The sequence below is a fragment of the Chiloscyllium plagiosum genome, chromosome 12 (assembly GCF_004010195.1).
Source record: "Chiloscyllium plagiosum isolate BGI_BamShark_2017 chromosome 12, ASM401019v2, whole genome shotgun sequence".
In the NCBI taxonomy this organism is placed as follows: domain Eukaryota; kingdom Metazoa; phylum Chordata; class Chondrichthyes; order Orectolobiformes; family Hemiscylliidae; genus Chiloscyllium; species Chiloscyllium plagiosum.
In genome coordinates, this window is record NC_057721.1 from 22,259,021 (window position 1) to 22,285,714 (window position 26,694).

The 26,694-nt window shown below is 39.6% G+C and overlaps 1 protein-coding gene across 1 annotated transcript in view; it reads left to right on the forward strand.

Annotated features, from left to right (window-relative positions):
• Positions 1–26,694, forward strand: part of LOC122555067 (cilia- and flagella-associated protein 47-like) — a 451,312-nt gene that overhangs the window by 216,609 nt on the left and 208,009 nt on the right. Inside the window, exons 42-46 of the mRNA XM_043700727.1 lie at positions 4,970–5,052; positions 7,300–7,445; positions 9,582–9,690; positions 13,910–14,139; positions 16,301–16,481. Of these exons, the coding sequence (XP_043556662.1) occupies positions 4,970–5,052; positions 7,300–7,445; positions 9,582–9,690; positions 13,910–14,139; positions 16,301–16,481 (749 nt within the window). The remainder of the gene's footprint in view (positions 1–4,969; positions 5,053–7,299; positions 7,446–9,581; positions 9,691–13,909; positions 14,140–16,300; positions 16,482–26,694) is intronic.

The window sequence follows — 26,694 nt, forward strand, 5'->3', positions numbered from 1 at the left end:
TTTTCACGCAGAGGGTGGTACGTGTATGGAATGAGCTGCCAGAGGAGGTGGTGGAGGCTGGTACAATACAACATTTAAGAGGCATTTGGATGGGTATATGAATAAGAAGGGTTTGGAGGGATATGGACTGGGTGCTGGCAGGTGGTACTAGATTGGGTTGGGATATCTGGTCGGCATGGACGGGTTGGACCGAAGGTTCTGTTTCCATGCTGTACATCTCTATGACTCTATGAAGAGGAGGTGCTGAACAGCTTCAAACTCATAAAGTTGGATAAATCCCTGTGACCTGATCAGGTGTACCCCAAAACTCTGTGCGAAGCTAGGGAAGTGATTGCTGGGCCTCTTGCTGTGATATTTGTAGCATCGATAGTCACAGGTGAGGTGCCAGAAGAGTGGAGGTTGGCTAATGTTGTGCCACTGTTTGAGAGAGTTGGTAAGGAAAAGCCAGGGAACTAAAGACTGGTGAGCCTGAGTGGTGGGCAGGGTGTTGGAGGTAATCCTGAGGGGCAGGATTTACATGTATTTGGAAAGGCAAGGACTGATTAGGGATAGTCAACACTGCTTTGTGCGTGGGAAATTGTGTCTGATGAACTTGATTGAGTCTTTTTGAAAAAGTAATGAAGAGGAATGATTAGATTAGATTAGATTACATTACAGCGTGGAAACAGGCCCTTCGGCCCAACAAGTCCACACCGACCCGCCGAAGTGCAACCCACCCATGCCCCTACATTTACCCCTTACCTAACACTACGGGCAATTTAGCATGGCCAATTCACCTGACCTGCACATCTTTGGACTGTGGGAGGAAACCGGAGTATCCGGAGAAAACCCATGCAGACAGGGAGAGAACGTGCAAACTCCACACAGTCAGTCGCCTGAGGCGGGAATTGAACCCGGGTCTCAGGCGCTGTGAGGCAGCAGTGCTAACCACTGATGAATAATGCTCTGCTGGCATGCTCATGCCAGCAGAGCATTGATCGTGATCTATATGGACTTCAGTAGGCATTCTACAAAGTTCAAAAATGTGGTGCCGGAAAAACACAGCAGGCCAGGCAGCATCCGAGGAGCAGGAGAATCGACATTTCTGGCATAAGCCCTTAATCAGGAATGAGGCTGGTGTGCCAAGCAAGCTGAGATAAAAGGTAGGTGGGAGGGAATTTGGGGGAGGGGCGCTGGGAATACAAGTTCTACAAAGTTCCTCATGGTAGATTAGTTAACAAGGTTAGATCGCACAGAATAGTGGGAGAACTAGCCGTTGGGATACAGAACTGGTTTGAAGGTAGAAGACAAATGGTGGTGGTGAAGGGTTGCTTTTCAGAATGGAGGTCTGTGACTATTGGTGTGCCATAAGGATCGGTGCTGGGTTCATTGATTTTTGTCACTTATATAAATGTGTTGGATGTGAACATAAGAGGTATGGTTAGTAAGTTTGCAGATGACACCAAAATTGGAGGTGTAGTTGACAGCGACAAAGGTTACTTCTGAGTATAAAGAGATCTTGATCAGATGGGCCAATGGGCCGAGGACTGGCAGATGGAGTTTAACTTAGATAAATGTGAGGTCCTGCATTTTGGAAAAAGTAAATCAGAGGAGGACCCATACTTAATGGTAAGGTGCTGAGGAGTGTTGCTGAATAAAGAGACCTTGAATTGGAGTTTTATAGTTCCTTGAAAGTGGAGTCACAGGTAGATAGGATAGAAGGCATTTAGTATGCTTTCCTCTATTGGTCAGTGCATTGTGTATAGGTGTTGGGAGGTCATGTTGCAGCTGTGCAGGACATTGTTTAGGCAATTCTGGTCTCCCTGCTTTAGGAAGGATATTGTGAAACTTGAAATGGTTCAGAAAACAATTACTAGAATGTTGTCAGGGTTGGAGAGTTTGAGCTGTAGGGAGAGGCTGAATAGGCTGGGGCTATTTTTCCTGGAGCTTTGAAGGCTGAGGGGTGACCTTATAGAGATTCATAAAATCATGAGTGGCATGGATAGGGTAAATAGACAAAGCGTTTTTTCTGGGGTTGGGGAATCCAGAACTAGAGGACATAGGTTTAAGATGGGAGGGGAAAGATTTGTACCTTCAGGGCAATTTTTCACGCAGAGGGTGGTGTATGTTTGGAATGAGCTGCCAGAAGAAGGCTAGTACAATTACAATATTGGATGAGTATATGAATGGGAAGAGTTTAGAGGGATACGGGCCAAATGCTGGCAAATTGGACAATTTATTTAGGATGTCAGGTCGGTGTGGATGAGTTGAACCCAAGGGTCTGTTTCTGTCTTGCATATCTCTGTGATTCTCTGGCTCAAGATACAACATTTCACATTTGAAATCCTTCTATTAAAAAAATGTTCACATAATTGTGCTATTTGGGGATTTAATTTTTTTTGTGACTCACATTTCTCTTTCCAGTCATTTTTGTTGCCGCAGTCAGTACTTGTTGTGTAGTAGTAACCCAAAAGTAAAGTGACAAGGGATTAAACTAAGGCATTTGCACCTTAATGAGGTGCAAAGAGTTGGGTGAGCAGCCGGATTTGCCTATTATAGCTGGAGCAATTAATATATTATAAGGGCTGTCTATGTCATTGACACCTACGGAATGGTGAATATTAATTGGCTGGGAAAAATAGCTCACTAACCATGTGTAATCCAAATACTGGGATTGTTTCTTTTTAACCTTGCATTTTGTATATTTAAAATGTTTTTTGAACAAAAATAAATTATTTGACTTCAATTCTATCTTAGAGGTTGGCATGGAGACAAGGTTGAGAAAATATAATATGATTCATTCCCACCAGTGGGAAACCTTCCCACTTTGTCATAGGATTGGCTATGCCATAGAAATGGATATCCATTTAAGATGGTTAAGGCCATGCCCATGGCAAAAATTATTCCTCTGGATGGATTTTTCTATCCACAGTCGGGCAGCTTGATGACTCAGTGAACTGCTGCCTCACAGCGCCAAGGACTTTGGTTCCTGCCTCAGGAGACTGTCTGTACTGAGTTTGCACATTCTCCCCGTGTCTACGTGGGTTTCCTCCGGGTGCTCCGGTTTCCTCCCACAATCCAAAGATGTCTAGGTTAGGTGAATTGGCCGTGCTAAATTGCCCATAATATTAGGTGCATTAGTCAGAGGGAAATGGGTCTGGCTAGGTTACTCTCCGGAGAGTTGGTGTGGCCAAATAGCCTGTTTCCACACTGTAGGGAATCTAATCCAAAGGGTTTCTTCGGTTTGGCTTTTATAGATTTAGAATGGGATCTCTGCCTCTGATGGTGCCTTCATATTGCAATGTCTGCAATCTGCCTCAGCATTGCTTCTCTCTCCTAAAGGGGCTGCTGAGGCTCCAAGCTGTTGACCTTCTGATTGCCAGCATTGGGGCCATTACAGAGTGAGGTGGTCACCAAAACCAAGGCTGCCTCTTAGCATTGCAGCACCAATTTTGCTACTGGTAGCGAGTGTCTCAGGATTCTTATTTACTCCTGAGATTTGACTCACACCATGACCCTACCTCCTCTCCCCCCTACTTTCCTTCAGTGAAATTCTTTATGAAAGAACACTACCAAGGCACAAAGGCCTGCAAAAGGTGGATGGATACTCAGATTATTCATTCAGGAAATCTTTCAATGCACCCAACCTTTTTGCAGCTAACAACATAGGGTACGTTGCTCAATACAAAAGGGCAGAAAAGCTTGTAAAAAATGAAGTTTTTGTGGAATGAGGTATTCTTCGTTTAGTATTCATAGAAACTATACTAGGGATAGGGCAATTTATTTGCTGCTATATTTGCTGAGTGAAGGACTCCCTAATCACTGAAAAATGCAGTAATCCAGATCTTCTGATTGGAAGATAGTTATTACAATAACATACCCTGATAGATCCAAAGGACCCTCAGAATTCTGAACTCCACTGGAATTGCTCAAGAAGTTTAGTCTTCTGATAAGCAATTACCCAGCATTTGGAACCTCTTTAAAAGAAACAGTTTCCCACTCTTGGGTTAGTCACCTGAATCTTCCCAACATATCCCTCCCTGCCTGAACTGACTCAATGCTCCCCCTGTCCGAACTGACCTGTCCTGATTGACTAGCCCCTTGCCCCCACCCCAGTCCCCTCTAATGTGTCATCCTATGGTACTCCCCGATACTTCAGATGCCCACCCTGAGCGGACCGACACATGATCACCCTAGCTCATCATGCTCCTTCATTCACTCACATACCATCCTACCCTCCTCGCAACCTTTCACTCTATCTCCTCACCCATGTAGGTGGAAGTGGGTACTGCAGATGCTTGAGATTAGAGTCAAGATTAGAGTGGTGCTGGAAAAGCCCAGCAGGTCGGGCAGCATCCGAGGAGCAGGAAAAACAATGTTTTGGACAAAAGCCCTTCATAAGGAATCCTAATCTTGACTCCTCACCTATCTGTCAGCCCTCATGCCAGGAACACCTTTCTCCCCAAAACTCATCTGTCATGCCAGCCTCCTCACCATGTACCTTTCACATTTACCTTCACTCTGTAGTTTTTGAATAGCTTTAAATGAAGATTTTTGATTTGTAGCATTTTTAGTTAGCAGCTAGTACTGTTTTTAAAAAAAAGGGGAAATGGCTGGTCTTCCACACCCTCTTGATGATGTGACTGATGAGGGTTCACCTGGATTGAAGCTACATTACACAGGGTTAAAAAAAAAGTAGAAGCAAAATTAGCAATCTGATCACGATTGCTGCTCTCCAGAAAGTGCAGACCAATGACTATTTAAAATAAAAGGACATTTCCACAAAAAGGACAACTGAGGACAGCACCTTAGAGGTCTCGTGTGCAAGGGTGTTGACGCACTTCTTCATGTGCTTTCTATGCATCACTTGGTATAGATCTCAGTGACATCTTTATTTTATAGAAAGACACAGTTTGAGTTGAATATATTTACTCCTGTACATGTAGGTCTTTGAATATTACATGTGAATAACTGTCTAATTTGTTTTTAGTGACTTACAGCCTGAGCCAGGTGGATTTGGAAATAATGAGTTTGGAAATGGAGCGATTAATCAGAATATGGGCCAGAAAATGTGTAAGTCTTTGCAAAGTAAGCTTTCCTACTCTCCAAAGAATTGAAATGTTGGGGACCATATAAAAAAGAAGTGTTTTAATACGCCTTCTCAGATGGAAGGTATCAGCTCAGAGCATCAGAGTTGCCTGGAAAGAATTTCATATCGGAGAGCCTTTTTTATATACATATACAATATTTTGCAATGCTCTCTGAGAGGTGTTGCTGAGTTAGTAGTATTTCAGTAACTTTCAAAGATGAGCTGCACTCATTGCTGATGAAAGGCTGTTTTTAAAAACCAGGGTAATACCAAACCACTTGGTCAAAGCATAGCTCCCAGCCTGAGGAGAAATTGTGATTGATAGCTGATTCTGAAACTCTCAGAAATGGACATGGCCATTTGGCTGGGGTCTTGTTAGTCAGCAACACGGTGTTCAGGCACCATCTGTGACAAAACAGTAATGGAAGCCACAGCCAGTGGCCAATCAGGCAGGGTGTTGGGGGGAGGTGGGCGAGTGCGGGAAGGGGAGAAAAACCTGTTGCATCTTTGAATATTTTTTCATGTGAAGGAACTGATAATGTGGCACCCCAAACGGATGTAATGCATTTCCATTTCAAATATGAACATGCATTTTTTTGAATGGGAAAGTTTTGACCATGCTGAACTTATGATTTTACTATTAATTTTGGTCTTCAGTTGTTTTATGAAATGGTTTAATTAAGAACCTGCTTCCTTTCTTCCAGACAAAGAACAATAGCAGCATGTAGGGGGTGGGGGCATAAAGGAGCAAAATTAAAGACTGACATTCTAATGTGTGTCAAGATGTACTCCCTTTGGCTCAGATACTTCCTCAAATTATTTAAATTGACCTTCCCGTCACCCTAAATACACAATTTGGTAAATTAGTTTTCCTACATGGTTTCTCTATTTAGTACTATTAATTTGGTTATCCATTTTTTTGAATACTTGAGAATTTTATGACTCTAATTTTTGCAATTGACTCATATATAATTTCAAGTTCTAATTTGTTACACATCATAAAAAGAAATGGATACTTCTTGAATTCTGTCCTGTAGAATCACAATAGCCCAGATTATCTAGACTCTTGATAGTTGAAAATTAGATCAGAGATATGAGTTGAGACCCTATGGAACTCCCGATACACTGACTCAGTTGGGAATTGAATGGGAAGATCAAACCTCATACAGATAATTCCTCCATTCTCTGCGACCATCCAAAAATGTTTTTGATACAGAGTTAATGTTATAGTTCAGACTTTTCCTCGATAGTTACCCAGAAAATGTTAGCTGGAAACTCCTCGTCAAACACAGGGGTAACCATACAACTGACTACCCTGACTCCCCTCTCAAACTCCTGCCCAATGCCTCTGACCTCTGACACTGCCTGACCATTCACCACCACCAAACCACTCAGCTGACTTTCTCACTCCCCGACCACGATTCCCTTCCTCTAACTACCCCTGCAATCTGGTTCCCCTCTGATGCAATCCTCCAATGTTCCCTGAACGGACTTGAACTCATTTGACCATACCATTTAATTCTCTCCCTGAAACTCCCCTGACCTGACCTGAATAGCTCCCGGAACTGACAACAAGACCTGATCCGTCTGCACCTTCCAATCCACCTCACCACTTATTCACTAACCATTTCACCAACTTACCTCATTTACCTGTACCCATATAACATACCCACACTCATCGATTTCACAGCTGCACATGCATCCATTCACTCATACATACTTTTATTTACTGACTCTCATTCAGAAATCATTGGAAAGCTTTATAAGTATCTGAAGATTTTTAGTGTGTTATGAATGCTTGACCACCTGTCTCCAGTGGAAGGGCTTTAAATCGAATAGAAAATGTTTAGAGGAATACCAGCCAAACACAGATAAGTGGGGCTAGTTTTGCATACAAAGATGGTGCCATAGAATGGCAACTTTGTACACTTTTCACTGTACTCCTGTAATCCTGTACTTGTACATGTGACACTTTAGATTTTATCTGAATCTAAGCTTGGTTGGCATGGACTAGTTGGACTGAAGGGTTTGTTTCCATGCTGTATGACTCTATGACTCTAAATTAAGGTATGCTGTTTGTACCTGACAATTCTGGGATTCAAAGTCCTGCCAGAAATGTGGAGCTTGTTCAGAAGGGAAGAAGTTTGAGCAGAAAAGTCACCCAATGGTGATTGCCATTCCTCTGAGATTTCAGGACAATGTTAACTAAAATAATCTTTTCTTGCTTCCAGCTCTCCAGGAGAATTGGGTGTCAGAGTACTTCTGTGAAATCAACTCATTGAATTTAGAGCCGCAGCGTTATTCAGTCTTGGAAATTCTTTATCTTCCCTTTCACATAGGAAAATCCTATTGTACCATTTTGTTAATGAATGAACAGGTATTATACTTTTTTAAAAATTATAAGTGGAATATAATTGGAAGGTGAATTTAGTCTCAATGGTTAACTTTCTCCAGCTGCAATAATAAAAACAGACTTTGACCAAAGATACAACAAATAGATTTCAGATTACAGTGAAATCAGTTATGATCTTTAATGGCAGACCAGGCTCAAAGGGCTGAATGGCTTACTTCTGCTAATTTATATTTTTATATATGTTAAGAAGATTCTGTAAGTTTATATCACAATGACTTACTGTGGTCTGTTCACTTCTGAAAGCCCATCTTCATGTGATGTCATATAGAAATTCGAATTAGCTGTCTTTGGAACTCCCCAATTCCATTCTAGCTTGGAGTTAAATAAACAATTTAAGGCAATCCTCTTTCTACAGCTTGACATTGCCAACATCTCCCTGAGGATGTTGGAATCTAAAGGCTTGATTTTTTTTGCAGAGTCACAGAAACTCTGTGGATCTTTACAGATGATATGCAATTCCAGTATTCCAACTGCTTATTTCCCCACTTTCAGTTACCTTAGGTTTTGCTGGCACAAGAAAAGTTTAAAATCATGACCTAGTTGGCTCTATTACGAGGGTAGGCATCTCTGAGTTCTGTGCAGTTCCTGTGGAAGTAACCCAGCTTCTCAAGGACTCATGGTTCACAGCCCCTCAGAGAAGATGTGAACTGTCATTGAATTTGAGAAACTTCTAAAAGGTAACTTGACAACATCTTAACCATTGCACCCATTCTTCCTTCATGTCAAATCATGATACTGCCCATCTCAATTGCCTCTCATAGACACATGCCAATGCATGGCATTTCCATGATCATTCACCAGTAAACAATCTGTAGAGGTCCAATCCACCCTACAGTCGCAATGGCATTATGTGGAACTGTCTTTATTTGTCATTGGACTCTACCTGACTTTTTTCTTGAGCTTGTATTGTCTAGTCTTAACTAATATTTAAATTTCTTTTTATCCTTCTTCCTTAACATTTTTAAGGATATCTACCTGATGTGACTTTTCAAAATCTTTATCTTTATAATTATATTTCTAGCATTCCCTAACACTTTATAACAATGATCAGCACCAATTTCATTAATGAGTTAACTTCATTAATTTAATGCAGCTGAAAGCAGGAACCAAAGGGGAAAGAGCTTGCAATTTATTTTGCATCTTTCAAGTCCTTGGCACGTTGTAAGGTCCGAGATGCTATTTTTGCCATGTTATCACAGCTTTTAATTAAGAAAATGCACATTTCATAAACAGCAATGGAATCAGATGATCTGTTTTAGTGATTGTTCCAGTATTATGAAGTTAGTGAAAGTACTCACAAGCTGTTAAATGCTTCCTCTTTCTGTGACCACAAATGCCATTACACCACCTGAAAAGGCTGAGTTGTCCTATATGATAGGACAATTCTATGTACTATCTATCCATACTCAGTGGATGTGAGTGTCTGGGTAGAAGTCAATCTAGAATTGCCAACTAGACCTCTGGTCTCCATTCACTTGGGCTGTCTTAAACTGGGATTTAAGACATTTCACTTGCTGACTTAGAGGTAAAATTGCTACCACCAAATCCATATATTGTTCTTGTTTTGCTGATATTTGTTCATGGATAAATGTTGACCAGGATTCCAGTAAATCCTTCCCCAGTTTGTTTGACGACTGCCATGGGATTTGTTATCAACTGACCATGTGCTTAATGTCCCATCAGAAATTAGGCATCTCTGACAGTGCAACACTTGCACAGTCCTGAATTGATATTTCAGAGTAGATTATGTTCCAAAGTGACTGAAGTAGGACTGGACTCCATACCCTTTCAACTCTGAATGAAGATGCTACAGCTTAGTAAACAATGCCGTCTATGTTGCACTATTTCATGCGAAGTGGAAAAATATTTCATGAAAAGTAGGAAGTAGCAGTCAATCTGTGTGATCAACCTGTTATAAGAATCTTCTGAAACTTCATTGATGAGAAGGTACCGTCAAAACAACAACCTTAATGAGTCATGTATATATTTCCACAAAAGGTTCTTTTTGATTTGATTTATTCATGCTAATAGCTTTTTCATTCACTTTTGGTGCTATTGTGCTCTGTTTTCAATATTAAACCGTTTCATTTGTTTTTATAGATTGGAGAATTTGTGTACTGTCTGGAAGGAACTGGCTGCATACCATTGCCTTGTACTGGATTAAAAGTGTTCAGTCCTGATGCTGTATCGAACTATTGTGCTGCTCCAGGTATTTTCTGGTAGCGACTATTCAATAACAATCAATAATACAATTCTTGAAAAATTCATTTAGGATGTGAGATGGGCCAATAGGCCGAGAAGTGGCAGATGGAGTTTAATTCAGATAAATGCGAGGTGCTGCATTTTGGGAAAGCAAATCTAAGCAGGACTTATACACTTAATGGTAAGGTCCTCTGGAGTGTTGCTGAACAAAGAGACCTTGGAGTGCAGGTTCATAGCTCCTTGAAAGTGGAGTCGCAGTTAGATAGGTTAGTGAAGAAGGCGTTTGGTATGCTTTCTTTTATTGGTCAGAGTATTGAGTACAGGAGTTGGGAGGTCATGTTGCGGCTGTACAGGACATTGGTTAGGCCACTGTTGGAATATTGTATGCAATTCTGGTCTCCTTCTTATCGGAAAGATGTTGTGAAACTTGAAAGGGTTCAGAAAAGATTTAGAAGGATGTTGCCAGGGTTGGAGGATTTGAGCTATGGGGAGAGGCTGAACTGGCTGGGGCTGTTTTCCCTGGAGCGTTGGAGGCTGAGGGGTGACCTTATAGAGGTTTAAAAATTATGAGTGGCATGGATAGGATAAATAGGCAAAGTCTTTCCCCTGGGGTCGGGGAGTCCAGAACTAGAGGGCATATGTTTAGGGTGAGAGGGGAAAGATATAAAAGGGATCGAAGGGGCGACGTTTCATGCAGAGGGTGTATGGAATGAGCTGCCAGAGGAGGTGGTGGAGGCTGGTACAATTGCAACATTTAAAAGGCGTCAGGATGGGTATAAATAGGAAGGGTTTGGAGGGATAGGGGCAGGGTGCTGGCAGGTGGGACTAGATTGGGTTGGGATATCTGGTCGGCATGGACAGGTTGGACTGAAGGGTTTGTTCCATGCTGTACATCTCTATGATTCTATAACAAGAGGTAGAAATTGGGCCATAGTGATAAACTACAATAGAAAAGAACATTGAACTTAGGAGAAAATAGCCTGCCAATGTGCTAATGCTGCAGCCCAGGGTTCATGTTTATCATATAGAATATTCTTTATCACTTCAGGTTGATTAAATTTAAACTTCACTTATTTTTGTTGCATATACTGCACATAAAATTTTACTTTGTTTTGCATGATCAACTGCTTGTAACTTATGTTTCTAAATATACAGGAACAAGTGGTATATTAAATTGAAATATCAATTGATATGAGGTATAATGTAGTTTCAAACAATGGTCTCCATAAAGTTTTTTAAAAAAAGTTTGCTTTGTAAAATGTTTCTTAGAATAAATATTTCCAAAAGCAGCCTCATGGAGACAAACATCTTGGGTTGTGTATGAGGCCGATGTGTATGAGATGTTCACTTGTCCTGGTAATCCACAGTGAGATAAGTGGATATCCACATTTACTTAGATTTGAATGTACAAGATTTTGGCTTTGGCTGTAATGTCAGTGCCTTAAAAAACACTTCTTTTTTACAAGTTATTAAAATGCAACTTCCCGTTTTTCCAATATTCACCAAATCCTAGAAATAGTATAGAAATAATCAATGAAAAATATCATTGTTTCTTCACTAATCAGAGCTTCCTTGTGATTAATATTCACCATGACATCATCATGATAACCTGACCATAGGGAAAGGTTGTTGCAGGCATACTGCGTCAGAATTAAAGAGGTATGGCACCTTCCCAAGGGAATATGCACAAATGTGCAGGGAAACATTGCTGTGAATGCACATGACCTGTACATTGATGGTATGACATGATCTTCTAAAATTCTGGCTGCTCGATACCTGGAGAAAGAACACCTCATTTGGCTGGGATCATCCAATCACACGGGACCAATGTCGATTTCACCAGTTTTCTGATCTCCCCTCCCCCAACCTTATCCCAGATCCAACTCGGCACTGCCCTCTTGAACTATCCTACCTGTCCATCTTCCTTCCCACCTATTCACTCCACCTTCCTCTCCGACCTATCACCATCAACACCCACCGTCATCTACCTATTGTATTTCCAGCTACCTTGCCCCCAGCCCCACCCTCTCCCAGTTATCTCTCAGTCCACTTACCCCCCGACACTACTGATGGGCTTACACCCGAAACATCGACTGTTCTGATTCTCGGATGCTGCCTGACCAGCTGTGCTTTTCCAGCACCACATGTTTTGACTCTGATCTCCACTATCTGCAGTCCTCACTTTCTTTGACACAATTTTCTGTTCATTAGTTTCCAGGCGTTGTACTGGTGCCTGTATACTGATGTGGCATGCCAGCTGCAGAGGCAGGGACTGCCTTCTGTTTCCTAATGCAACATCTTTTGGCAAGATGATGTGCTTCTTCATCTCACAAAAAATATAACAGTGACAATTAAGGTGCATCAGTTGGTAATTAAGAGATGTGGCAGAGGAAGAAAGGAACTGGCCATGTTTATAGATCAGACCAAACCCCACTCAAATAGATCAAGGAGATAGCTGAGATCCTAACATTTGTCTTATTTAAAGGCAAGTGTAAGGTGCTGTATGCTAGATGTAATTTAATTGGTCACACGACTTGGCTTTAAGCAAAATAACTTTATTCTTAGCCCCAGTTAAAATACAAACAAAAGAAAGAAGAATTAGTGTAACATTAACTGTATTGTAAAACTTAACAGGATATTAGATTACTTGACGACTAAACAGCAACTGTTCCAATATAACAACATCCCATAAACACATCCTTGGCAAAGGCAAGTCAGTAAAACAGATTGTTTTATATGTGATTCTGACAGCAGAAAGAGAACCCAAGCTTTTTGCTGTAACAGAGAGAAGGTTCTGGTAGAGAGAGAGAGGAAGAGGGAGAGAGCTTCCAAACCCCCAACAGCTGTTGAAAAAGCTGAACTAAAAACCTGGTTCTATGGGAGCCTGTGCTATCCATTCATGTTGCTTCTATTGTTCCAACTTTAATTTAAAAAACCCAAGATCGCACAAGCTGTTTTTTTCTGTTGGCTCGGAGTGACAGCTCAGTACCTTTGGTTCAAAGCCTCCCTTCAAAATAAAATGACAGAAGTCATAGTGTCGTTACACCATCTAGAAATTGAGAGCAATAGTACTCTTTGGTACAACAGGCAGTGTATGGGAATCAGTTGATTGTACAAAATCCTGCTCCATTGTGGCAAAGATGTCTCTAACTATTTATTTTGAAGTTTAGAGCCTTTGCCTCCACTGTCTTTCAATCATGTTGATCATCTTTGGCTATGGTATATCCTGTCCTGAAGGAAGTATCTCCTTCCCTATCTCTTTCCTGCTGCTCTGCAATGTCCTTCCTGGGTACCCTGCCTTTAGTCACATCTTCTTCTGTTGCCTGTCTGTAGGAAGGTGCTGCATGCATTTTTTTCCATCTTCCTTCCTTCATTTATTCTTATCTCAGAGAGCATGGCAGACTGTCCTTGCGAACGTAAGGAATATTCCGTAATCGCCACACAGATTTGTTCTTCCTCTTCCACTCCAGCCTTGTAATCAGCCACCAACTCTTCAGTGTTTAACGTGTTAGCTGAATTCTGTACAAGGGGGAAACACATAATTCTAGCTTTTTGATGTGCTTGTGACACCAGCATGACATTGTCAGGCCTTAGCACTGTGAAAGTGAGGTTTATTTCAACTCAGCGCAATTTTAAAAGCTCCAACAGATTGTCGTTTAGTACTTTTGTGATTTCCTCCCTGTAGCAACCCTTTTCCTGACATGTAAAAATGGTATCTGCTGGAGGTGGGGTTGGGGCTTCCTCAGCCAGGATCCTCAGAGTTGGCTCAACTTAAAAAGTCTTTCCCTTAAATCTTTTTTTCCTGCTCCAAAGCTCTCTTCAGCTTGAAAACCCTCCTTAAGATAAATCCTTTCACACAGCTTTTGGTCATTCTCCCTAACCTCTGTCTTCAGGACTGGGTGCGTGTTTCTTTGCCTTATTGAAACTTTTTGCTACAACTAACCTAGAATCTCACTTTACTGCGAAGTTTGGATGAGATCATTTCCTGGAAAGTTATATGAATATCCTCTATATTCTTCTTTGCCAACTTCCATGGACTTTTGGAGGTTTGTTTCTGGAATAAAAGATTGAACGATTGGGTTGAGAAAGCAGAATGCTCAGGTTAAGATCAGACCAAGAAGGGCACTTTAATTGAGCTAAGTGTTATCTCCCTCTTACTGAAGTTTTCTTAGTTCAAATTTCAAAAATAAATGCTGAGTCTTAAAGAAGTACATTTTTTGTTCCAGACAACAAGAATGCAACACAAGTAATTCTATACTACAAATGCAATGCCAACTGTACCTTCGATCAAGAAGTGAAAATTCCATTGATTAATGAAGCCAGAGAGAAAGCTTTGGCAATTGTAGGACAGCAACAGATGTCACAAACAGAATACAAACGTAGAAAAATTGCAGGAACATTGGAAAGCAGCAGTGTCCGAGCTTCAGCTGCAGCTTCTAATCCCTGCTGCACCCAGGTAGGAACATCTGCCATAGTTTCTCAAAATCTCTTCTCATTTCTCACTCTGCTTGTTTTGACATTTTACCAGAATACTGATGAGTAAGAAGCATCACATACACTTAGATTTTTTTTACATCAGTGACAGTGGAAAGAGGTCTGTTACTAATTATTTATGGAATTATATTCCATTCTGTTTCCATCATCCATTTTATTTCCATCCATCATCATAGTCCCATATTTTATTATTATCTAAACAGTTACACTGATTCAATTTCACCTTTATTTAGTTATGAATTGAACTTATTGCTCATTTAGTTTCACCTTGAATAAACAATGTTATTTGGTTTCTCGCACTGTAGATAGATATGATACATACTAGGAGGAATGTTCTTTTTGACACTCCAGAGCTCTATCCTCAGAAGATTGTTGGAAATTGCTTGGTAGGACTCAAGGGATTAGAGGGTTTTGGTGAGTCTTATGAAGGCTTTTTGTTAAAGGTCAGAAAATTATTCTGTAACAATGACTTAAATACCTCATTACCAAGAAAACTTCTGACAGCCATCAAAAACCTATGATAGCCCTTGTCGTGTGAATGAATACAATGTTTATAGAGTTTCTGACAGGCAGAAGAAACAGAACAAAGTGATTAGTTTTGTTTTGACTTCAGAGTAGACAATGAAGTTTTTAGTTCAGAAGAAACAGCAGTATAGTTAATTTCAGGGGAATCAGACTCTTCAGGAGAAATGTTTTCTCATGTGTGAGTTTCCAAACTGGAAGACCTTCCAGTGCCCTTCCAAAAAGTCAGTCTACAGAGCAGCAGTTGTCAGGGGCAGTGTCCATCACCTTTATATTTCACTTGCAACTGTTTTGAAGTGGTGATCTGGATACCTAGGAGGTTTGCACCTTGTGGCCAGTACAGTGAAGAAGGTCTTTGGTCACATGACTGGATGCATGTGGCCATCCACTGGTCATTGAGTTGGCAATGAGAATATGCTGATGGAGCTAGCATGCTCCAGGACCTTTGCATTGGTGACCTTGTCCTGCTAAAAAGTTATTGAGTATACATCTGCGACAGGGAAGATGGAATGTATTCAGCTTTATCTCTTGTCTATCATCTCCAGGCATCACCCTTAAGGAGGAGTGCACTAAGGCTACAGGCTTGGTCGTCTCACAGTTTGTTGTTCTCAGTTGGTTGCTTTTGTTTTACGCTCTCACTCAGGTTGGACATAAAAGTTTGTGCACATAAAAGCCTTTCTGCACAATGTGTGGATTTCAGCAACAAGTGATAGATTTGCGCGACTTGGGTACTTAGATATATGAAACTATGAACAACCTTCAGTATCACATTGGCAATGCGAATTGATAATAGTATGTTAACATCTTGGACCATGACTTGTCTTCCTGTTGTAGACTTTCCGGTCCTGAAACCGTATTGGGATTCAGAGTAGATGCATCTTAAAAGAGGGGACATTTAAGATATCAGCTTGGAGAAGAGAAAGGAAAGTTGATTTGCCAGTAGTTTAGTGGGAATAGGACTGAGATTTGGAAAGTGAGTCTTATGGGCAAGAGAGGACATTAGGGAGGATAGAAGTGAACATGGAGAAAGTTGAAAGTTTCAGCTGGTGCAGGAGAATGATAAGGAAAATTTGGCTAATGAATAAGGGAGACAGAGGGTTGCAACAAAAGCAGTTGAATGAATGGTCTCTTGTTTGGAGGACAAGGAAATCCTTGCACTTGTCTAATGAGGTACGGACGAACGGTTTGAAGAGATAGATGGCACTGGAGAAGGAAGCCAGGGGTTATTTTTTGCATTGCTGAATAATTATGGATTAGTGAGCAGTTTTGGCACAATAGAAGTAATGGGTCTGATAATGCTTGATATAATGATGAATAGCTGAACCAGTTGTATCCCACGAGCTTTGATTTCGATATCCCTTGGACTTCTAAAGCAGTAAAGGTGAGGTCAGAACATATTTTCAATTGAATGTCTATTTTGACAGGCTGTTTTGTCAAAACAGGCACTGAGCAGACTTTTCTCTTTTGACTTATTATGTAAAAAAGAAGCTAATAGTACATAATGCAGAAAATTTCACTCTGTCATGAGTAAACTTATAAAATGGCTCATACAGCATTAAATATTACAAATGATTTATAATGATAAATATTATTTTGTACAGAAAAACGTGCTACATGCCTTAACAACAGATTGCACAGGGCCAAAAGTCATTGAGTACACTGTAGAATTATCCATGCCGGGCAATTTTGAATGTCCAGACAAAATATCGATTCCTGTATCCAGAGCACGCAGGGTGACTGCAGAGTCACCACAGACATGTGGAAGGAACGTGAATAAAACAGGTAATGTTTGAAATATATTTTGTCATTCAACCTTATTTAGCTAATTTACTTCATAAAGCTTGATTTTTAATTGGCGAGTAACAATTAATATTTATGAGTATGAATTAATATTTATGACACAAAGAAATTAAATTTACCTTAGATGTTAAATGCTTTCGTTTTGTTGTCAGTCATTCTTTCATATCTTTAAAAAGGAGTGGATCTTAACTATGCGCTGTGGAAAATATTAAAAGAAAAGGCATCAATTAAAAATATTTCCTGTGTTTCCAAGAAGTTATTTTGTATCTTGAAGTATGTTTTTCTCAATATTCAGTGAACTGTGTGCAATTTTGTCTTATGTGTCATATAACTTTCATAAAATCCCAAATGTAATACAATCTTTGTTTATTTAGTTCATGATATTCTCTGTTTTTGTGTTATTAAAGGTTTATATAGATATCATTACCTAAGGTGCTAGTCATGGATTATCTAGGTAAATAGAAGGTTCGTTTAAAAAAAAATGCAAAACATCTTATTACCACAAAATACTTTAGTAAAAAAATAGGAGTGTTGATTTCTGTGTATCATGACTGTTTTTTTCACTAGATGGCAAATCATGATTTTGCTTCTTTTCTTAGCTGCCAAAGTAGTTTTACAAGAGCTTAATTAAACTATTGGTCAAACATTTTATAATGTTTTACCCTGAGATGTTTAACTAACTTAGTAAGGAGGTTTAAATTATTCAAATTCTACATTCTAAATTGTAGCTTAGTATCTCAATCAGTAGCCTATATATTGATCATACAAATAAAATTATGGTAGCTTTAAATTATTCTTTGTGAGTCAAAACAATGTGGACAGTGCTAGGTCAGACATAAAGGGGGTGAACTCTTTGAGAAGGGAAGTTTTGGTGGTGTAATGCTTTTATCTGCCTTTCCATGTCTGCCCCAGTCAAACTCATTGTAGCTGCATACAGACTCCTGCCAGGTACCCAACATTTGGGGGGAGCAAAAATCCAAATCCTAATGGTGCTGCAGCAGCATTGCCACTCTATCACTGAAATAGGCAGTGAGGAACATTAAAAGGACAGAATTGCACTCCAAATTGAAAAGAAGATTCATTTTGAAGATCTTGACAAAGATGAACACCTTCTCTTTGTAAGCCTTTGCTGCTAATCAGATGAAGAAGCATTTGGGTAACTCTCATTTGGGTAACTCTGAGCATCAATGTTCCTTCATGGGGACTATCACTTGTGAAAAGTGGTGGTAGGATCCAGAACTGCAGTATTACTGTTGGTGTGGCGGTATTAGCAGGCTGAGAGGTGGCATGGATGGAGGTAGGCAAAGCCTGTCCTGGGTATTGGGTGTCACTGCCTGCATCTTTTCTCCTGTTTTGTGGTGATTTCACCTGACTTCACATTATGTTCATAGAACATAAACTCACCCTAATCTGTCACAGTATAATATTTGTTTAGGGCAATGGTGGCTCAATATATCATGACTTTAACTGAGAATAATGTGCCAATAATCATGCCCACTGTGACACAAATTATCATAAAATGCCAATGAAACCTCCAAAACCCAATTTGCCGACTGACTACTATTCAGGGCAAAAGCAAACCACACCAGGTTTATTCACTAATAATACAGATAACTCTATTGATTATAGTAGCTTATTTTAGAAAGAACAGAAAAAACAAATGATTTCTAATTTATGCAACCTAAATTATTTACCTTAAAATTCTCAAATACGCACAAACTAAATCTTGACTCAACCAGATAAAAGATTAACAGTTTAATACGTATTATTAGAGCTCTCACTGACTTCTTATCATTTTTATTTTATTCTTTTATCAGTTTTCGTTTGAGCTGTGATCTATGAAGTATGAGCTAAAATTGACTTTTTGACTGTGAGTAACAGCTTGTTTTAAAAGGAAACCAGTTCAAACAATCTTTTGTGTCTTCATTAGGCCAGGCCCAGAAGTTAATTGCAGTTTGGTTCCTGATCAAAGGTAATGCAGACTGTTTGTCACCGGGGAAGAGCATTATGTTTAAACAGATAGCAAATGTTAGCTAATAATGAGATCTGTACTTGGGAAGTGGCTCTAGCAAATCTGGAAAAGACTTTATACTCAAGCAGATGGCAGTTATTGAATGGTAATTGAGACCTCATAGAAGAGACAGAGAGTCAGTGAGTGAGAGTTTTAATTGGGTTTTGGACTATATTTTATGTGAGAAGGAATTTGGTTGTTAAAGCTACATCATGAAGATTTGAATGCTCCCAGCTTAACATTCCTTATCAACCTTTTGAAGTTCAGAGAACAGAAGGCTAAGTAATAATTATTACTGCCTTTACCTTCGTGAAGTATAAGGGTGACTATGATAAACATCTTTAGAAAATCAACCAAGAAACTATTATTGTGCCTGTGGACAACGCACTGTGAGAATCACTTAAGTAATCTGGCCAGTTTTGTTATTTTCTTTTATTTCTCTACTAACTGTTTGTTTGTCTGTTTGAATGTTGTGTGAATGGTGCTGAAAGCAAAGCTTATTGGATTTAAATCACAGACACCATGTAGATGACTTTGATGTTGAAATTTGGTCTGCTGAAGTTGTTATATAGTTCATAAATTGTTTTTTTTTTGTTTGAGCTATAAAGCAGTGGCAAGAATTGATTTTTTGCAAAGTCTATGATTGGTTATTCAACGGTCTGGTTCGGAACCATTGGGGTCAGTTTTAAGGGTCTTTGAAGGTTTTCAATTCGTTGTGTTGCAAACACAGAGGAGAAAGGCTGATTTTGTTTGGCTCCATATTGGTGTTGTAACAATACATTGGGGGTGGAAAAAGAAAAATGACAGGTAAATAAAATTCTAAATGTCAAAACTCCTGATCATGAGGTGGAAAGTTATTTTTCTCCCAGTCCTTTTGGTTTTTGCAATGTCGAGCTGCTGGTGTCTGTAGGTTGATGGTTGTCCTTTGATTCATGGTTCATCAAGTGAACTTAGGTCTTATATGAATTCTTTCTTTTAAACTTACTGGGATTTTCTGTCATGAATAGAGAGGGGGAGTTTATGGTATCCTCAGAATGGATGTTCTCATTCCCTCCTTGTGCCTTCAGTTTTTAAACACTCTTCAGCTTAACCAATTAGAGAGCTGTTGCCAGGCAAAATTTAAACTGTGGGAATATATGCAATTGCCCATGCTTACACATATGTTGTATTTGTTCCGCATTTCAAAATCTATTTTGTTCTAAAAATTCCGTTATTTATTAAAGGCATTTAGGAATGTACATCATTTCAACTTAATAATGTTTTAAAGTTGTTTCCTGCTATAAAGTCCTGATGTACCTAATTGTACAGTATTTCATTCATATTTAGCGATTCATTTTTACTTTGTGAGTTATTTCAGCTGGAAGTGTATAAGTAACGTAAATATTGAAATATGTACATGGATTTTGTTTGTGCAAAATATTTCAGCAGGAATCTAACTCGAGCTTTAACATTAATTTCTAAGGGAAACCAGACTTCGCTGAAATCTATTTCCATTAAAGTGACAGTTTTTAGGAACACAACCACATGTTTAAGTGAAGACTTATGCAAGACTTGTACTCACAGCAGAAATGTTATCTTGGATTTGAAGTTTCGAATGTGTTCCATCTCTATCAGGATCTTTTCCTCCTGCCCAAGTAGGATAAATCATCCAGTGTCCTTTTTAACAAAATTCCCTTCACTGAACTCCATGAGCAATATTGAATAAATTTGCAGTAGCCAAGTACCCTCTGGTAATTCAGTGACTAACATCCCCATCATTGAGACACTGACCACCCTTGACTGGCTATGATGGCCTTGGCACGTGGTCTGCATGACCAACATGAGACTTCCCAAGCAGGCCCTCTACCCCCCTCTCCAAAATGACAGGCGAGCCGCAAGTGGACAGAGGAATGCTTTAGGGATACCCTCAAGACCTTATTGGCGAAGTGTGGCATTCCCACGAACACCAAGGAATCACTGGCCCAAGGCTGTCCAAAATGGAGCAGGAGCATCCATGAAGGCATCGAGCAACTTGAGATTTTCTATCGGGAAAAAGTGGAAGCTAGGCAAAAACAGTGTAAGGAGCGCACTGCCACCTCAACTAACCACCCACTCCTTCACATGACCACCTTATGCCATCTGAATATGGAAGCCGCAGCGGACTGTACAGTCACCAATGGACTTACCCTGAGAGTGGACGAGAATCATCCTGTGAGGGACCACTGATGATATTGATGGTGATTCAGTGGTCTTTAATTCTTCACAAGCCTCTTTCTTTTGAAGCATGAATTTTTTCTCATCACCATTCTGCTTGGTGGTTAACATGAGTCAGTTCTTCTTCCCATCGGCATGCATCCAGCAGCCATTATGACTTTTCCTCCCCCATATACTTGTCTCATTGATTTGGAGAGTCTGAGCAGCAGCATTGCCTGCTGCTGCCATGTTTGTGCTCCTGACTTCAAATTTGAGTTTCTGTCCCCATAACAAGCTGGTAACATGGTAGTATAGTGGTAACATGGGTTTGTCTCTGGGCAGGTTAATGTGAAATCACTTCATATTCTCCAAACTATACCATTTTACCTTGAATTAAAAGCAACAGGTAAAAATATAAAAACTGTTCTAAAGTCTAGTATATTTTTAAATCAAAATGCAATTCCAATTCCTTTCTGATGTGAACCCTTCAGTGGAAGAAAGCACAGCCTATATAATCTGACATGTAATTTTGCCAATTGTAGTTTTCAAAAAATAGCCATGCTATAAGCTTTTCAATCATCAAAAATTAATTTTGTCAGAAAGAGAGCAAGTAAATCAAGAAATTGATTAAACTCAATACCCACAAGAGGAAACCTACTAATGTACCAGAAGACTGATCAACTTTGATTATTCTGAGATCAAAATTTTGAAGCTGTTGTCAGCAAAAGACATTGACGTTGATTGGTGTCAAAAGGCACTTTCATCTGCAATTGTTTAGCAATGCATTGTTCATCCTAGGATCATGAATTTTAAATTTTTTAGAGAGTCCATCAACCTGATATGTCCTTTTTGCAGACAATGTTTATGTAAATCTATAAATAAGCTTTGTGTGCTTTCGAGTTTTAGTGCAGCAAGAGCTTAGATAACTTAAGTGAAATTTCTGAGATCGACTTTGTGCAATGTAATATGAATAGTGGGTTTTGTGGCATATATGGAACACCCCTTGTTCCAGTCTTACTTGGGACCATTTTGCTTTCAGTTTTCTTCCTTCTCTCACCTTCATCTGGTCTTTCTCCAACTGTTTCTTTTCCTTCCTTTACTTCAGTTTCCATTTCCAGGATAGGCTGGACACCAACATCCACTACAAAACTACCAGTTCCATAATCACGTGAACTACACTTCCGCACATCTGCTTCTTATAAAGACTCCATTCCTTTCCCCATGTCGCATTTATTCTGACCATGCCGCCTTCCACAGAAGTGCCTCGAGGATGTCCTCCTTTTTCTTCAGTGGAGGATTCCCCATTCAGCTGTGTCTGACCTATTTCCCACATTTCTGTCCTCACCTCTTCCCCTCCCTCCCAGAATAACGCCAAGGGGTCTCCCTTGTTTTCAATATCCATGCACTAGCCTCCGTATTCCTCTGCTATTTCTGCCACGTTTAGCAGAATGCAATCACCAAATGTATCTTCTTCTCCTATTTCTCATCTCTTGAACAACATTTTACTGGGACCATTCCCTCTGTGACACTCTGGTTAACTCCTTTGTCACCCCTAACACTTAGTTACTCTCCCATAGCACCTTCTCATACAATTGCAGCAAGTGTAATGTTGCTTCTTTTTTTATCATCTCTCTCTTCATTGTCCAAGGCTCCAAACACATCTTCCAGATGGAGCAGCATTTTACTTCTAATTCTTTCAGTCTGATCTACCATATACACTGCTCACAATGCGCTCTCCTTTACTCGGGCAAGAGAAAATGCAGATTAATTGCACAATTTGCGGAATACCTATTGTCTGCCCATAAGACTTTCTGTGACGTTCCAGTTGTTGGCCTTTACAATGCACCATCTTACTGACATTCCTATCTTAGGCCTGCTGCATTATACCAGTGAAACTCAAAACAAGCTGAATGAACAGCACCTCATTTTCCAATCTTCAGGACTCAACACTGAGGTGATACATCTTCCAAGTGTGAATTTGATTCCTTCTTGTCACCCTGTAATTCTTCCTTCCTATCCCTCTCATCTCCCACACCTCTTGCTTAGATCTTACCCCTCACCTTTTTTCTTTCCTTGCATTCACTGCTGGCTTCCCATTTTCATTACCTCACCCCAGCACTCCTCAACTCCTTTTTACCTTCCTGCTCCCTTGTATTTTCCAACCATTCCTTGCCCCCTTCCCTATTTCAACCCTATCATGAGCAGAATATTTTTATGAACCCTATCATTGTGCCCTTCTTAATTAAGTATATTTTTTGTTTGCACAATTACAAACTTTACTCCCTCACCAACCCCACGCTGACTGTCAGTCTCTAATCTTGCTCTTATGCTTCCTGCCTCGGTTATCACTCTGGGCTTCAATCCATTTGTCTTTGCACGACATTAACCTATCTCTCTGACCTACATTCAGTTAAGTCCAATTAACCCCTGTCCTTGCATTACACTTAACCTGAAGATTTCACTTTTACTTGACTCAACATGTGTAAGGGTAAAGGAACTTTTAAAATTTATTCATGAGATGAAGAATTTGCTTGTCAGGCTAGTTGTTATTATCCATTTTAAGTGACCCATGAGAACGTGGTGGTAGGCTGCTTTCTTGAACTGCTGAACCACTCTGGATCTGATAATTTAATGCATGAACTTTGTAAAGTAGTAAACAGAGCAGCAAATAAGGAAATTCTTTTTGGAGTGAATTAAAAACCTCGTCATGGGTGATCTAAGCAGTGAAACCTTTGCTTTACGAGACAGGTGGCTTTCTCGACAAGTTGAGGGTTGCTTGATTAAAGACTTTCTCACCTTTGTGGTAGGATGCTAAAAGGAATGAATAAACTCTGTGTGGGGCATAACCATTATTGCCATCAGCAGCCATCCTGTGTGTGTCTTACAGGTCTTAAGGTGGTGAGTTTTACTGTTTGTCACAGGATGAAAACGTAGTCAATGCTGCCAGGAGGGTGGGAGTTCACTGAGGTGAACTTGGTGTGGTCACCTACCTAACAGCACATTGACAAAAATGGTAGCTCTTGTATTGTTGATACCTCTTTGACCCTTGGCATAGGGATTGAAAAACCAACTGCATGGATTTGATGGCACGATTATGAATATGCAAGGGATATGTGCTTCCAATTGAGTTATACCCCACGAGAAATGATCAGCAGTTGCTTACATCCCGTAAAACATCGTAGACCAAGAAAATGGTGTGAACAAGTTTACAACAGATATGCACTCACTGCACAAGCTGCCAATGTACTCCAAAGAAGAAAAGTTATTTCAACGAAACAAATCCTGATCTTTAATCTAACCACAGACAGAAAGACACACACACATTTTATATTTTATATATGTATTATGTGTGTGTGTGTGTGTCCTCATTTCCTTTAACTTCAAAAGCACAAATAGTTAGGAAATATGGCCTAGTTGATTCCAGCCACCCTGAAGTGGTCAATTTTCTAGAATTTAAAAAGTCCAGTTTACTGAGCCTATTATGATAACTAAAATGTTTTAATCCAGTGAGCAACCTTTGTCCTGTTGCAGTCAATTCATGTCCTCAGTGTTCACTATACCATCAAATCATTTATATCTTACAATAATGCAAGGTTACACTTTGGTGGGAAGAATAGAAATAAGAATCTTTTCCATATGGGTGGAACCAGATCAGTTATCTACATTGAGCTAAAGTATTATCTTGTACATAGTAGTATGATGCTATTTATTTTGTATTATATCCTAGTTATATGAACAAAAGGAATTAGAACAGAAGTGAACCATATAACTTCATACATGGGCATTCAGTAAGGTGATAGCTGATTTTCAACCTCATCTGTGTGAAAGCTATTTATTTGATTCTCTTCCCTTTGAGTCCAAAAATACATCAACCTGAGTCTGAATATACTCAAAGACTGAGCATCCAGTCCTCTGGGATAGAGAATTCCAAATATTTTCAATTTGACTATGCTGAGAGTGAAGAGTGTCCTTCTATCTTACTCATAAAGGACAATTCCTCATCCTGAGACTTTGACCCAATCAGGGAAATTAGCATCTTAGTCTGTCAAGTGCTCTAAGAATATTGTTTTGCTGGGGGTCTCTTTTCATTATTTTAAATTTAAAGAGTACAGACCCATCGTACTTCATCTCACCCCATAGTACAATGCTGTCATCTTGAACAGACCAGTATGCTAGTTCCTGCCAATGCTACTGGACAAGCAATCCAGACCCTTGATTAATAATTCAGAAACATGATTTACATCCCTCCACATTGGTTGGAGAAATTAAATTTAGTGAGTGAAAAAACTGAAAAAAAACTCGCATCAATAATGATGACAATGAAACTACAGTACCAGATTGTTTGTTAATTCAGTTCTTTAGAGAAGGAAACCTATCCTGTCTGCCCTTTACATGAACCATGGCAATATAATTAGCTCTAAATTGCTCTCTGTAAGAGTTCAGCAAGCCATGCAGTTGTATCAAAGCTGCTCTGTATTGCTGTAATAGACATATACTGCAGCAGTTTAAGAAGGAGGAACATCACAACTTTCATGAGGATAATTAGGATAGATAATAAAAGCTCTGCCAGTGATGTCTTATTCTGAGAATGACCAAGAAAATCGAATAAGTGTTTGTTGCACTGCCTTGAAGGCAAATCCATTCTTCCTTGGGTGTGGAAACTGAAAATGTACATAGATCCACCAAAACTCTGTACACTACCACAAGACTTCCTTAATCTTGTACTCCAGCTTCCTTGCAACAAAGGTCATTGTACCATTTACTTTCATTATTGTTTTCTGTGCCTGAATATTAATATTGTTTATGAATAAGGTATAAATACCTCTGAACACCTACATTTAATATTTTCCAAAAAAAACTGAAAGAACTGCAGGTGGTGGACTCATAAACACAAACAAAAACAGAAATTGTTGGTGAAACACAGCAGGTCGTGGGAGCATCTGTGGAGAGAAAGCAGAGTTAATGTTTCCTTCTTCAGAACTGATTTCAGAACTGATTTAATGTTTTCTCACTTTTTGAAAAATACTCTTTTTTTGCTATTCTTCCACCAAAATTCTAACTTCACAGTTTTGTGAGATATAAATGATTTGCTTATTGCAATATAAGTAAAAAAATCATAATATTGCCAGTGAGATCAAACTTGAAGGTGTTGAAAACAATGAGCACAATATAGATCAACTGCAACAGGATATAGGTAGGATGGCTGGAAGAATGGGGAGACAATTGTCAGATGGAATTTAATACAGACAAGTTCAAGTTGATGCATTTTTGCAGGAGGAATAGGGAGACACAAAATAAAGACACAGTTCAAAAGAGTGAAAAGGGACAGTGTGACTTGGGGTTCATATGCATCAATCTTTGAGGTGGCAGAACATGTTAAAAGTGTAATTAGCAAAGCATATGGAACCTTGGGCTTCATGAAAAGAGTTGGGCATGAAAATAGAAAGTTATGCAATAACTCTTGGTCAGGCCCCAATTACAGTACTCCATCCTGTCCTGGTCACTATACTTTAGGAAGAGCATGAAGTCCTTGAGAGGGCTCAGATGAGATTGATCAGAATATTTTCAGGGATTCTGTGGGACTGAGAGGAAGTTTAATTATCTGGTAGTTTGGAAGAGCTGACGTTTCTCTACATGGAGCAAAGCTAATTGAGGGAAACTCTGATAGAGAAGTACACACAAGACTATGTCAGGTTTAGCTAAATTGTTCAAAGAAAGCTTGTTCTCATGAACTGCTGGCATAGGGTTTTGTGCAAACAATACAAGGAGGATGTGTGTAGAAGAAGTTATTTTACTGACTGAGTTGTAATGATCTAAACTTGCTGCCTGCAAGAGTGGTGAGAGAGAAAGAGAGAAGATGATCTGTGATTTCAAAAGGAAATTGAATAGGCACATAAAGGAAGTAAATCCACAGGGCTGTGGCAACACAGGGGGGAAATTGAACTGACTGAAGTCCTCTGCCGATAACTAGTTTGGACTTGTTGAACTGAGTGGCCTCCTCCTGTGCCATCA